Source organism: Dromaius novaehollandiae, chromosome 9 (genome assembly GCF_036370855.1).
Source record: "Dromaius novaehollandiae isolate bDroNov1 chromosome 9, bDroNov1.hap1, whole genome shotgun sequence".
NCBI classification, from domain to species: domain Eukaryota; kingdom Metazoa; phylum Chordata; class Aves; order Casuariiformes; family Dromaiidae; genus Dromaius; species Dromaius novaehollandiae.
In genome coordinates this window covers 4855499-4870499 of record NC_088106.1, presented here as the reverse complement: position 1 = coordinate 4870499, position 15001 = coordinate 4855499, and the positions used below count along the sequence as shown (strand labels likewise).

Genomic DNA, 15001 nt, shown 5'->3' with positions numbered 1-15001 from the left:
ACATTAGTCTAGTTTAATTACTATGGTAATTTAAGCGACTTGTGTGTTTTTGCTGTAATTATAGTGTCACTTAAGCTGCAAATCCTGTAGAAAAAATAAATAAATAGTGCCTTATTGAAGCAGCTGTTAAAGCAATTATTGTGGAGATATCGTTAGAGAGCAGTGCAATTTAATCAGTGTAGCTTTTTAACTAGTATTTCAGTCTAGTATTTTTCTGTAATGATTCACAGTGTGTGTGCACAGTTGCAAAGGAGTTCTCCTAAGGAATCAGCCCGGTAATGCATCCACTCCAGTCGCATAAGGCAGCGCAGCAATATTTGCCTCCGAGGAAGGTGCAGAACCCGCCGCTGAGCAATTAGGAAGCAGCAATTCCTCCTGCCTCCCCTTTTCCTTTTTCTTTTTTTTTTTGCTTAAAAGCTCTTTGGTTACCTTTTTAGGTATTTTGTGGCAATGGCTAAGGCTTTACTTGAGAAAATGAACCGTTTTCTTCTGTTTGCACACTTTGGTAGCTAATTTGGGGAAGAGAAACACGGCTCTGGCACAGCACCCTGGAAAGGCGGCTGAGCCCTGGTCTGAATCTCTTCTGCTGATGAGAAAGGCAAACGAGATCAGCCCAAAGGTCAGCGAATGCAGGGACATGTCACACCACTGGTTTTTTTCTTAGCTATGAGGCCCTTCACCTGCTCAGAGCAAAAAATGTCTGGTTTGATATGATTACTTCTAGAAAAATCCATATTGGCAGTTTCATATTGATTTTGTATCATCTTGTGTTTGTTTTTTTTTGAAATAATTAGAAATCTATGGCTTATTTTTTGTTCCAGTAACCTTTTGGCAACTAGACTTATGCTGACAGCTCTCGTATCCTTAGCACCTCTATTTCCCCCCTTGTTATCTTCTTGGCCTGAGTTTTGTTAACATTATTTTCAGCTGTTGCTGTAAATTTTCAGGTATGGCCTGGACCACATCACGTTACCCTTGAGAAAAACGTGCAAGTTGGTCTACGTTCCTATTTTCTCACACAGCAATTAGCCTTAATTGGAAATCTCTGTTTTAGCACCTCCTGTTTTATCAGTTCTCTTTCTAACCACAGGCTGGCTGACACTTAATTCTTGGTTGCTGCATATGTGAATCACAGTGAACCGCAACACAAAACACATCTTGACTGCACACGTGTCTGTTGGTATTCACAGGAGCAACCCAACCGCACTTTGCTATCAAAACACAAGCCACGATGTTTGTTTTAGGAGGAGACTCCTACGTAATGACGTTTTAAACTATTTGAGCTCTCCTGTGATGGGTTTCTTTGTCTGTTGTCGCCGCCAGGGCTCTGCAGAGCGTCACCAAGGAGCGTGGCATCGTCATCACCCGCTCAACCTACCCCACCAGCGGCCGGTGGGCAGGACACTGGCTGGGGGACAACACGGCGGCTTGGGATCAGCTTACTAAATCCATCATTGGTACGTAGAAGGGAAAGGCTCTGTAATCAGTTCATGCTGTGCAGTAATTTCCTCTCCTTGATTTCCTTGCTTTTAATAGCCATGGGCTTTTAGCTGAGATGGGCGGCTCAGTTCAGCGCTCTCGCTGGCGCTGGGACCGGTCCCCTTTCAGCCAGGGCTGCCGCCGCTGCCACCCACTTCACAGCTCCCTCGTCCTTCCGTAGCGGGAAAACGTGACATATTGGAGCAACTGTGAAACTTTTGTTCTCATTTGGTATTGCAATACGTGTCATCCATGCAACCATTAAGCTTACCAAAGGGGGAAAAAGAGTTGTTAACGTTGAATTGTTTTTCCCTTGCAGGTATGATGGAGTTCAGTCTCTTTGGAATATCTTATGTAAGCTAACGAGTTATTACCGTATATTTATTTACCCTTACGGCGTACAAGAGTTTACAGTTCTCCAACTGGATTTTTTTTTTCCCCCGCTTTCAGACGGGAGCAGACATCTGCGGCTTCTTCAAAGACTCGCAGTACGAGCTGTGTGCGCGCTGGATGGAGCTGGGCGCCTTTTACCCCTACTCCAGGAACCACAACGAGAAGGGCACGCGGGTGAGGCGCGGTGCGGTCGGCGCGGGTAGGGACCGGCCAGCACCCCACGCCAAAACCGGCGCAGCCCTGACCAAAGCGACGGCAAGACAGCACGTTTGGTTACCGTCAGATCAATAATTGCCGGCATTTATAGGCCAGCTCTCCCGCAAGCCTGCTTGGTGACCTAGACCGCTTCGAGCAGGCGTATTCTCAGTTTGCTTTCACCGATTCCAGCTGCTACGTATTTCCCCCGTGTGCCGTTTTCACTGAAACGCGCAGCACCCCGCAGACTTCAGCAGCACCCTTCTGTGCACGGGGCGCTTCGCGGGGCAAGGCCGGCCTCGGCGCTCCGTCCCGAATCGCTCCCGATCACAGGGCAAGTCAGCACGGGGACTCGTGTAACGCGGTCCTTGAGCGAGCACCTGAAACTCCCGTGCTTTGCGCATTTGCCACCATCAGATACTGTATTTCTTTTAAGAATAAAGGGAAATAATTACCTAAATGGAGGGCTGTGCTGGCTAAGGACTATATTATAGAAAGCTGTAAAACAAGATAACTAGAAAAATAAAAAAAAATCGAAACAGCACTTATACTCCAGTTAGAGCTTCAGGTCTAGCAGAGCAGAACTATTTATATGGCATATATCTAATGGATTAAAGTCTCCTTTTAAAAAACAGTGTGCTTTATCTTGCAGCAGCACACCTTTCGATAGGACTTTTAAAGCCTTTAAAAATGCAGATTCGGGGTTATCACGTTGCTTCCAGTCTTACCTGACTTGCCAAGGTATTGTTCAATACATTTAATAGAGATTGGAAGTGCTCCCTGACATCAGTCATTAGTGCTTCGTTCTCTTTCTGCAAGTCCTGAGTGCTGCCCTGCGGAAAAGAAGGATAATAAATTATGTACACCCAAATGTGTCACGCCTTTGGTAGAGTTTGCATTAAACATTTCTTACAAAACTCCCCTTAGGTTCTGCTCACCTTCCTCCTGTCTAGTTCCCCTGCTTAGAGCTGACAGTGGCACCTGCTGTTTTCACTTAATCGTTAATTAAGAAATAAATACGGGTGCTCTTGGAGGACACGGTGTTTGCAAGAGTCCACAGAGGTTTCCTCAGCGATGTTCTGCTGTCTTGATTTTGATGCACGTTTGACAATTACTGCTACTAACAGGTTATATGAATTTATCAGCAAAATGTAAAATGAAAAAAAAAAAAAGATGCTAAACCTGAAGTTTATAATAAACATTAGCACATTCTTTGACCCTTTTTTTTCCAGCTCTTCAAAACAAAATAATCCAGCTGGAATAAAACAGTGTCCTCTCTTTCAGAGGCAAGATCCTGTTTCCTGGAACTCAACATTTGAAGACATTTCCAGGAACGTGCTGAATATAAGATATACCCTGTTACCCTACTTCTACACGCTCATGTATGAAGCCCATGCCTACGGAAGCACTGTGATCCGCCCTGTCCTCCACGAGTAAGTGTGATTCCTTTGGTCTCCGTTCCTCATGAATTTCCACTAAATCTTCATAAGATTTCCATAACTAGGAAAATTGTAAAAATTATAAACTTTTCTGTTACTTATACCGATTTGCATGAAATTGAGAATATGAGCTTTCACTGTCAAGTCACACTTCCACAGCACTAGTTCTCCATTTCCTACTCTGCAAAATTGAGCATTTGTTATCTAGGATTACTATATAAATTTTAAAGCTCATCTTTAGCCTCTTTGGAGGTGAGCAACACCAAAGTGCTATCTGATGCTGGAGATGTGCAGAATCAAAAAGCAAATGTTGCAAAAGTAGCAGAGATAAAAATGAGAAAATAGTAGATTCAGTTACTGACAAAAAGTCTTCAGTACGGAACAGTCTGGAAAAGGTTAAGACCCAACATCTAATAGTGGTTTTGTTACCTTGCAGGTTTGTGGAAGACAGAACAACGTGGGAAATATATCAACAGTTTCTCTGGGGACCTGCACTGCTCATCAGCCCTGTGTTGGAGGAAGTAAGTCTTTAAATACTGAAGTGTACATGAAAATATTAGAAGTCACTTTTGCTAAACCTCACTTTTTGCTTTAATATACCTAAAATGTCTATGTTTAATTCCAGAGTGCTGTAACAGTGGATGCTTACTTTCCCGATGCCCGCTGGTATGATTACCACACAGTAAGTCATCTAACGAATTCTGAATTATATACGTTCTTCCTAACACTGCTCCGATGAGAGCAGGGCGTGCTGAGAGCGGTGGTGACGCGAGCACCCGCTTTCTCCGTTTTACAAGCAGGCATGCAGCACGAGTTCTCCGCAATGCAGAAATCACATCTTCTTAGCTGGTTTCTTACAAAAAACATTGGTTCCTTTTAATGTAATAATGTTTAACATGGCCACAGGGATGGTAAATTAAAAGCTGGAATCATACCTTTAATTCCAGGTGCTTCCATTGACCTTTTTCACCCTCAAATGGTATACGTAATTTCTTTGCTAAGAATGCTGGAGTGGAGAAAGACGAAACACCTTTAACTGCATCAGCCTTTCACAGAAACTAAGCAAAGACCTGCAAGAAGGAATAACAGGCATCAGAAGTCACTTAATTTATCACTAGTTAGTATTTCACCTGGCTGATCCCTTTGGTTCAGCCACTGTCAGCTAGGGTCAGGTCATTCTTTTACAGAGGCAGAATTTCACATTTTATCTTAAAAGTATTATGTAGAAACTCCTGCATCAAAAGAAGGATTTGCAATGGAATCTTTTTATAAAAGAATTAATTAGTCTAGTAAAAAATAGTGAATATATTTATAACTTGAGGAGCATGTCATTCTAAAAAGTGTAAAATGAGGGCAATTCAATAGAAGATTTTTTTTTGTTTTTGTTTTTTCTCGTAATTAGGATGAACTTATTAGCCTCAGGGGACAATTCGGAACGTTATCAGCTCCTTTGGAACACATCAACCTTCACATCCGAGGAGGTTACATCCTTGCTTGGCAAAACCCTGCTAATACAACTTATTACAGGTATGATAAGATTAACTGAAAAATTAAAATTCAATTTTTCTTTTTTCTTTCTTTCTTTCTTTTTTTAAGGTAGATCTTTAATTCCTGGTATGGAATTATAGATATGCATATTATATAGATGCATATTATAGTATGCATATAATATATGCATATTAATTATATGGTGACATCATTGTTCTGGATTCCTAGGTTCAACCTGTGAAAAATGTAATTTTCTGGTTTAATGTACACCATGCTCGGAAGTATCTCCCATTTCATATAATTAAGCAATTGTGAGAAAAGCTTATGTGTATGATAGCACCTTAGCTTTCCTTCTTATGGACCCCTTTAAATTTAATACTATGGACCCAGGGAGACTAGTGTCAGAGATAAAATTGAGTTGCAAACAATATTTGTAAAATAAATTATAATATTTGAGCAAGATAAAATGGAATTGCCTGAGGAAATTAAGGAAAAATTAATCTGTTTTTTATAGCCGACAAAACTCAATGGGACTTACTGTCGCTTTGAATGACAGCCAGCTTGCACAGGGACAGCTTTACTGGGATGACGGGGTTCTCATTGGTAAGTATCATGGGTGCTTCTTGCTTTCATAAAAACTTTTTTGCTGGGAGGGTGGTTGAGCCCTGGTCCAGGTTGCCCAGAGTCTCTCCGTTCTTGGAGATGTTCAGCACCCAGGACACAGTCCGGGGCACCCTGCTCTGGGTGACCCTGCTTGAGTGGGGGGTTGGACCAGGCAGTCTCCAGAGGCCCCTTCCGACCTCAGCAACTCTGCAATTCCGTGATTTTTTCCAAAGAGCTTCAATCTGCTTCTTCTTGATTCGACCGCTGTTCTTGTGCGGGTTCTGCAAGCCCTGCAGCTACCCTACAGTCAGTGGTGGCAAGTATACATCGATACTCAAAAGAAACAGTCCAATTCTAAAGCCTTCAGGTTAAAACAAAGAAAATAAGACTAGGAGCTGGTAAGAGATGTGACAAATTACAGTAGTTCATGAAAGACAAATAATGCTAAATAGCTAATTAAGGAACTTTTCTATTGCTCCACTTTTTGCGCTTTCTTATAAAAACACATTTGTCAATGTGGAAACTCCAAGGTAGAAAAAACATTACTTAGACACCACTTTGAAAAAAAAGTGATAGTTATTGCTTCTCCTGCAGAAACCCCCAGGGTAATGTGAGGTTTTTCATGAGGAACATGAGCAGGTAGAAATGATGGACTCTGCTGGCCAAAGCAGTCACATTTTGGGAGGATGCATCTGAACAAGCCTTCAAATACAAAATTCAAATTAAACCTTCAGGCTAATTTTATATTAGAATGATTTTTCCTGATTTAAACCACATAATGTTATTATTTATAGAATTCATATTTTGCATAAATTAAATTGTGCCCTGGACCTAGGACAACATATATAATAAAGATTTGTTCCCAAACCTACGGGAATGATAACCATAGATTTTGTGGGAAGCTTCAACTAATTTCCTCAGCATTAATAAATTTAAATTGTCTTCAGATAAGAAATACTTAGACGTCTCTTATCCTTTATATCCAGAGCGTATTATCCTTGTGATAACTATAAGCTACCACCTGAGATTACTAGAAGTAATGCATGAAATTGTGTTATTTAGCATAATGATGTGTAGGGAAGTTTCCAGGATGCCACTAGTGTATTTTGAGGTGCTTCACATACATCATGGCCTGTTATCACTGGAATTTAGAAATGATGGCTGTGTTTATGGAAGTTCAGTGATAGACGAAATTAGCATAGATTACAAGGTGCTCTTCACCAGGATCTCTGTGATCTGTCTTCTACAGTGCAGAAAGGCAAGAACCTACAATGCCGCTGGTTATCGGTACTACTTGGAGTTCATTTAGTACTGAATAATGGGATTGATTAAAATATACAATAGTGATTTCAAAGCATCACCACCATCTATCATGATAACGTGTAATTGGCTGATGAATAGAGCTGGATGGAGGAAATCACTCCCATGCCTTCTTCAGGGGGAAACATTTTTCTCTTGCCGATCTTAGCATCCTTGATCTTCCTAATGCTGTTTGCTTGCCTTCTTTTGTAACTTGCCTCTAAAACTTTCTTAGAGCTTTCGTTCTCACATATATAGCATACAGCTCAACAGGACTGCATTTCATGTCTAAAAGCAGGTCTTAAGAAACTGCAGAACTGTGTTCTATTTGCATATAGATATACTGTATGTTTGTATATGGTATATCAACACAATTTTTGGATTGAAATTTTAAAAATATGTTAACTGACGTGAACAGCAAATACATTGTCCTTTATTCTTTCTTTTTAACAGATGCCTATGAAGATGGTGTGTATCTGCTAACATCATTTACTGCTAATCAGGTATGCAATGTTAACTCACAGGTTTTGAATGATCACTGTGGATGATTATTGTTGTATTTTTAACAATAGGTATTTTAATTTTGGATTTTTTTAATGTTTAGAAATCCCACCATAACATTAATTCTTGGTGATACGCCAGTTCTTAGCCAGGCACCTGAAGACTGTTGTGGGTTTATAACTTGATTTAAAAATTTCTTTGGGATTGCAATCACATACATTAGCATATACTAGAAGAACAAACTCATTTTGCATTATTCTTATTGGTATATATCAGGGCACCTTAATTTACTTCAGTGGGGTTCTTCCACAGCTGCGCATGTCCACATTAAGTGGTTGGCCCAGACCGAAACCTCCAAGGCAGGCGTGGGTTCAGATGCTCCATGTGGTGTTGGCCTCTAGGACAGTAGGTCTATAACTTAATGGCCGACTGACAAGAATCTTAGATGTTTACATGTGCAATTTTTTCTGGTATATATGAAGAAACGGAGGAGGAGTGTTTTGTGTTCATGATTGAATACAATATAACTAATCTAATATGATTGCATTAAGAACAAATTTAAAAATGATTCCAAAAATATCTATTTTAGCTTATTGTCAAATATGGTATATATTTATGGTATTATTTGTGAGATAATTCTGAAAATACAAGTTTATTTCACAAATGATTTTTATAAAATGAAAGCACGTATCAATGCAGAAATCAGATAAATACAAGACTAATGGCATTATTTTGCCAGCTGCATATTCAGTGTCACTTTTGCAGATAATTTACTAGCATCATTTAAATGAATACATTCCAGATCGTCAGCTCATGCATATTTTAAAGCTATGCAGTTAAACACATATACATGTCACGAAGTTTACTGCTACAGACTAGAAAAAGGTTAATATATTAAAAATAAATATATGTGGCCTGTGACTACAGCCACAGCTAGATCCAGGAAAGCTCTTTTAAATTTCCAAAGAAACGCAAGCAAACTGCGTTTGCATCCGTGTAACCTCTGGAGCGCGCAGGCAGACGAGGAGAGCCGTGCCGGGAGGCAGCTCGAGGTAACACGCAGGACCACTGCTTTCGTCCCTGCCTTACGCTGCAGAGCGGCAGCTGCACCCGGCAGACGGGCTGCTCTTGGGATTTTCCTCCAGGACGGGCTCTTAAAAATTCTCCTTTTAAAATGCAGAAGCTTAAGCAAAGAGTGCTTAGTCAGCTCCCAAGCTTTGCGTGGAAACGCTCACGCAGGTGCCGTGCCAGGCCCGGTCCTCCTCGCCGTTCTCCACCGTGCTCTTCTCCCCACATCACTGCCCAGAAAAGAAAACTTCACGGGGCCAAAATAAGACACACTTGGGTTCATAGTTCATTTGCCGTTATTCACGGCAATGCTTATTTATTTTATTTTCAATTAAAAACATAAATACTAGTTTTGGGAGGAGGAAGGAGCATATGCGGTCATTGGCAAGCACAGAAGAAACCCCCTTCTAAAACTACAAGGAGGAGGGAATGTACCTGCTCCGGGAGAGTCCTACTCATACCCTCACATCGATTATAAACTAAGTTTAGGGTCACAGGTTATAAACGTGAATTCCCATTCTTCAGGCAGTCTAGAACGTGTACATTGAAGGCAATGAACAGCAGTGTTTATTACAAGTATTGGCATTTCTAGGATGTCAGTTTTTAATTTTTCGTGTGACCAGTTGAATATTCAGAATTAAATTAGACTGTAATTATATGTACTATCATTTTAAAAGAGATGCTTTTTATATTGTGATAGAAAATACACTGTTTCTTTAGTTTTCCAGGGTGCCGTAATGTGTTACCTCCTTTCTTCTTTTCTGATTTTGTCTTTGTCAAATAACTGGATGTTAATTGCTGAGGAAGAAAAGCTTGCTTTGCTAATATTCACTATTAGCAGTTGCAAGGAGATTATAAAATAAATACACATTTTTCTGCTCTTAGAGAAAGCTGGTAAGGAAAAGCCTAATCAAGGAGGTCCTGAATCAACCAATAATGAGAAATGCACACACTAAAATAAATACCCTCACTACTAGTGCATTAAATATGCATAATTATATCGTATCACATTTCCACGGAAGCACACACGGGATCCGAACCAGCAACCACCCTCTCGGGGCACCTGGCAGGACATTGTCCTTCCAGAGTCCTGGTAGAAGTGGGTACAAGCTAAAGAAACCGCGTGCCCATGACTGACCCCAAATCACAACAACTCATGCAGGAAACGCTTCTCCCAGTTCACACTTACGCTGGGTTAGCTCTGAAAGGCAGAGGTTTGCACTCCCTCCGGAATTTTTTTTGTATCAGTAAAAGACAATTAGACAAAAATTCAGTAAAAAGTCATTAAGCTGCTGGGAAGTGCCAGCCCGGAGGCCCTGTGCTCCCGTGTGTGCTGCCATGCAGCCCTCTTCCCCTCCTGCCCCTTCCCTCCCTCCCTCCCTCCCTCCCGCCCAGGGACACCTCTCCACCAGGGAGCTGGTGACCCTCCCGCAGGGCTCGGGCATGAGCAGAGGAGCGGGTCCACTGGACCTGGGAGCAACGCAGAATTAGAGTCAGTTCAGAAAAACTGGAGGTTGGCAGAATTACGGAAAACTGTCTTTTAATCCTTTCCTCTGCCGCAAAATTTGCAGCAGACGAACACGTGCAGGGACTCGCAGAAGGGAGAAGGGACCCGTGAGGGCAAGGCCCAACCACCATCTCTGACCGCTCCTTTTCTTTCCGTCCCGTCCTTCCAGAACGCTTTGGTCATCAGCGTCGAGCACCACGGTTACGCTGACCCGAACAACTTAATGTTTACCGACATCAAGGTCCTGGGCCTGAGCACGAGCGTTCAGCAGGTGACGGTACTGCAGAACGGGGACGCGATCACCTCTGGGCACAGCGTGAGCTACAACGGCACCACGCAGGTGAGCGGCGTCAGCTCCCTCCCGTAGCACCACAGGGAAGACGTGTTTCTTGGCTGCGGTGACGGAGTAGGGATGATGGCTGGGCAGGGCGGCTTCCCCGCACGGCGCCCGTGAAGCCTCGCCTTGCTTGGCTTTCACTCCGCCCAACGGCTCACTTGCAACCGGTGGGATGCGAGGGAAGGAAAAGCTACTACGGGTTTTTTTTCGTAGTCTCTACATGACCCTGGTGTTGTCAGTCTTGTCTGGCAACCGTTTCATTTCCTGGCTGCGGTTGCCAATTGCAATTTCACCACTCCATCTCCTGCCACATCAGGTCTGGGCTGTAGGCACCTCGGCACGGGCTGCCTGCTTGTAGCCGTCAGCTCCTGGTTCTTCTGCGCTTCCTAGCACAGCTTCTGCTCAGGGCAGCCCCCCACCACCGTCCCAGCCCCCCGCCAGCATCCCAGCCACGTGGTCCGGGCTCGTCCCCCGCCTTTCCCGGGGTGCTGCTTTGTGCTCTGCCGTGTATGGGGGTCCCGAAGCACGCAGCGCTGTCAGCTTTCTGGCAGGGAGACAGCCTCATAACACCCACGTCTGGGATCTTACGAGCCTTTTTACAAAAGTCAGTTTTCCAAATGCACAATCGAATTGTGTTCCATGTTTTATTTATTTATTTATTTTTAATAAAAGGAACCTCAGTTCTCAAAGGGCCTCTGAATGCAAGGGAAGGGACCAGAGTCCCATGATCTGAAATCCAAAATCTATGTCACTTAAGTTCATAGAGATACCACCGCCAGGGAAAGAGGAATAAATTCTTGTAATCTAAAATAAGAACCCACCACATTTGATATCAAGTGCAGAAAAGCAGTGTATCCTGAAGGGCAGAGTTACTCACTGCGTGTTTGTTTGTTTTTTTCCAAAGGTCCTGTCAATCACCCAGCTTACACTTCAATTAGGCAGAGAATACACGGTGCAATGGAGCTAAGATGCCTGCAGAGTAACATCGGCCACATCTCCGGATTTTCTCATTGTTTTTAAAACCATCTTTCAATTTTCATACTGCCTCTTTGACATCCTGAAGTACTTTGTACTATAAAAACATTAGCCATAGTCAGTTCATATTAAGGTATTTTGTGTGTGTATATATATATATATATATATGTGTGTGTAAAAAAAAAAAAAAGTAATGTTTTAGTATTGTTCAAGGCTAACTACAAGCTCTCCATGTGATGCAGAATTTGTGCTTTAAACATTATGACACTTCAATATGACTTCATCTTTCAAAACTAAAAACTGAATGTAAAACGCTGTGTTTTCCCTAAGTAGAAGTTCTGGCTGCCTTCACGCTCATTAAATTTTATAAAAAATTTACAGTTGGCATTAACTACATGCGTTTGGGGCCATAATTCTACCCGTATTTAGCTTCCATCTTAATTTTAATTGTGCCATATAAGCTACTACTGCTGAGAAGTATTTAAGGGCAGACAAATGGAAATGTTTTCGGATAACTGATTTAGCATGAACTGTTCTTGTTGATCTATACAATGCTAAGGTACCTGCAAAAGTCACCTGAAATTTTTTGTATAACTTTAGGCAGGCATTTATGTTCTCCAATGTTTTGATCTGAAGTTGTAAAATTAAACTTGAAGTTTCAAGGTTAACTAATAAACGATGGTCTCTGAGTTTTTAATTTCACTGCAGGAAATACTGTTGTATGCTTACTATAATAGTAATTCGTGTTAAAGATTCTTTTGTATCCCAAGAGAGCAGCATATGATCCAAACAGATTGGTAAAGCATATTTTCAATTAAATTTGATGGGAACAAACTCCTGTCAGAAGTAGTAGTAATCTCTAGTGACTGTGCTTAAAAACCATTTAAATGCTTCCTCTCCGCTTTAAAATTTTATAGTAAAACAGTTAAGTAGCCAACATCTCATAGATGGATCATTGTAATTATAGGGCAGAATTTATTAAAACTTCACGATAAAGTAGGGAAATTGGAAATCCAGAAAAAAAATGATCATTCAGGATAAAATTCACCATGCTGACAAATATTTTTGTCCAAAGGACCACAAAGCACTTTTTCCCCTTGTGCCAGTGATGACGACTGTGTTAAGTGAGCTGAGTGCAAGGAAGTGTCACACCGCTGCAGAGGGGGGAAGTGCAGATTACTGACCCTTCCTTATGTTATGTCCTACCCCTTTGTGTCCTCCTGACTGAGCTACGAAATATTTGGCACGGTCAAAGGCTTCCAAGAGCTTATTTTCATTTTTTTTTTTTTTTTTAATTAGTAGTTTTATCATTCCATTTCCTTGGCTGTGCGAGGTCTTGTCATGAAACTCAGCGTGTCAGCTGAACTAGACACATTTCAACAGGCACCAGGCACATAGGAAGGCTTTTTTTTAACTGAATCCCCAGTATACTAATTCACGAAGAACTGGTTCAGGCTGTAAGAAATCACAGCTTCAAACACGCATCAGCCGCCCTGGGGACGTGCTCCCCTCTGCGTCTCCTCCAAAGGGCCCAGGAGACGAGCATCCCTTCCCGTAGTTTGTACAAGCGCATGGAGTTGAGCAAGCATGGTCCACAGCTTCCTCCTTAAATATTTATGCAGCATCACTGTCCCTAGCTGGAGACAAAGCAAGCTGCATACTGAACTCGCTGACATTTTTCTCAGGTTGAGTAATATCTCTTTATGCAATTCTTCTCTTTGGGTCAGATCCTGACCGGTGTTGTGTAACATCTCACGCTGTAGGAAGTTCCATTAAAGTTCAATGAGCCTCGCTGACTAGTGAGATCGTTTTCAACAGAATTAAATGAGCAGCAAAAAACATACTACATGTGTTCAGGATATGATTTTGTGAGAGTCTTAGTTCAACCAAATCGAAGACATCTGTCTCTGGCCCATGCAAGAGCACATCTGCTCCCGGTGAAGGCTGTTTCTCTGCTCCACACCATCATTTTCTCCCTCTTCCCTCTATTTCAGTTGCAGAGTAATCCAAAAATGACCAGATTTCAAATCCATGGTAAAAAAAAAAAAAAAAAAAAAAAAAAATCTTTTTTTCAATACCCAAAGATTTTTCTTTCAGGTTATAGAACTCCTGTTACATGATGTCTTGGTCCAAGTTCTTAAGCCTGGTCAAGCTGAGACCAGTGTGGGTTCAGCGTCAGGACAAGAAGACGGTGACCTTGTGCGAGCTTTGTGGCTCCAAGTTCCCAAGGGAAAGTCTTTAGCATCTCTTGTTATCTTGCCCTCTCTGGAGCAGGGCTGATAAGCCATTCTGACAACACTGCACTTGTTTATACGTCTCGCTGAAAGGCCACACAACTGCCGCTCTACCCGAGCTGTGTTGTCAAACAGAACTTCTGTGATAACTTTGTATTTGTGCACAGACAACGCTGGTATTTCTGAGGTCGCTGTTGCGATTTGGTATGAGAACAAAAATTGAACAGATTTGCAACAGGTCGCCTCGCCGTGCCAGAGAGCATTTCTACGCACACGCCTCGCGTTGCCCACAAGGACGGACGTGCATGACTGGCGTGAAAAGTGATCACTTCCATTTTTAAACTGTAGGATTTAAAAACAAGTCACCAACTTCTTTATACAGTTTAGACAGAAACATGTGTTTCTTTTCACCAGGAAAAATGCTCCTAACCCCAAATTATTGACATCAGAATGATTACATACTCAGGACGGATTACAAAGACCACCAAAGGTCTATCAAGTCTATACCCTGTCTCTGTCTCAACCAAGGCACGAATATAAGAACAGAACAAGCACATATGATCCTTTCCTCAAGTGTTTCCACTTCCCATACATTTTCAGCTTACGGGTCCATGGTCTGCATTTATGTTCTGGATATTGAAGTGAAACTTGATTCCTTTTCTATGAATTTGTCCACTCTTCCTTTTTAACTGGTTTAAACTTAGCATGCATAGCATCGCGTGGCAGGAAGTTCAGCAACACAACTCCTCTTCGGGAAGCAGCTGGAGACCTCCCTCCTCCCTTTCCATCTGGAACTGGCTCCCTCCTGCTTTCCTTTGGTGTCACTTAGTTCTCACACCGAGCAGAAGTCTGATCTATTAATGCTACCTGTACCTAGTTTTAACCCTAAGAAAAATAATCTGCCTTGCTTTCATTCTGTTTTTTTCTTCATTAGTTATAAAGAACTAGTGAAAGAAGAGAGCCAAAGCGTACTTAATCAAACGCTACCTGGCTGAAGCTGCTCTTTCCGAATGTCAGAGGAGCGCAGCAGTTCAGAGCCACCTCTGCACGTGTCCCCATCCGTAGCAACGCTCCAGTCACAGTTCATTTGCGAGAGATGAACCCTGAACAACAGCAGCTGATAAACAGGAACTGTTTCTATTTGAGCAGAAGAGCCATAAATCTTTTCTGCCTCAGCAAGGTGAGCATGTTGGCACTAATAAGCCATCATACTATCTAGTAAAGTAATGCAGTACTGGGTAAGACTCGTATAAAACTAATAGTCCCTACAGCAGTTAACAAAGAATAATACTTTTCCTATCTTTTCTCTCAGCATATCAAATTGTGACTAAGACTATCATTCTCTGGATAGTTTGACTTTCTAACCTTTAGAAAAAATATCTATTTTAAATAAAATAGCATAGCAATGCCCAGACACTGGATGTAATTCAGCTGTTCATTGCACCAGTTTCCACTGCAGAAATTCTCACTGAAAACATAGCAT

General features: G+C 41.9%; 1 protein-coding gene across 3 annotated transcripts in view; it reads left to right on the top strand.

Annotated features, from left to right (window-relative positions):
• SI (sucrase-isomaltase) overlaps positions 1 to 11960 on the top strand; it is a 61725-nt gene extending 49765 nt beyond the window's left edge. For all 3 annotated transcript variants that reach the window (XM_026105688.2, XM_064516577.1, XM_064516579.1), the window contains 11 exons: positions 1324 to 1457; positions 1799 to 1833; positions 1930 to 2046; positions 3352 to 3500; positions 3943 to 4027; positions 4132 to 4188; positions 4909 to 5033; positions 5509 to 5597; positions 7350 to 7399; positions 10142 to 10312; positions 11214 to 11960. In XM_026105688.2, the coding sequence (XP_025961473.2) occupies positions 1324 to 1457; positions 1799 to 1833; positions 1930 to 2046; positions 3352 to 3500; positions 3943 to 4027; positions 4132 to 4188; positions 4909 to 5033; positions 5509 to 5597; positions 7350 to 7399; positions 10142 to 10312; positions 11214 to 11276 (1075 nt within the window). In that variant the 3' untranslated portion in view covers positions 11277 to 11960. The remainder of the gene's footprint in view (positions 1 to 1323; positions 1458 to 1798; positions 1834 to 1929; positions 2047 to 3351; positions 3501 to 3942; positions 4028 to 4131; positions 4189 to 4908; positions 5034 to 5508; positions 5598 to 7349; positions 7400 to 10141; positions 10313 to 11213) is intronic.
• The last annotated feature ends 3041 nt before the right edge of the window (positions 11961 to 15001 follow it).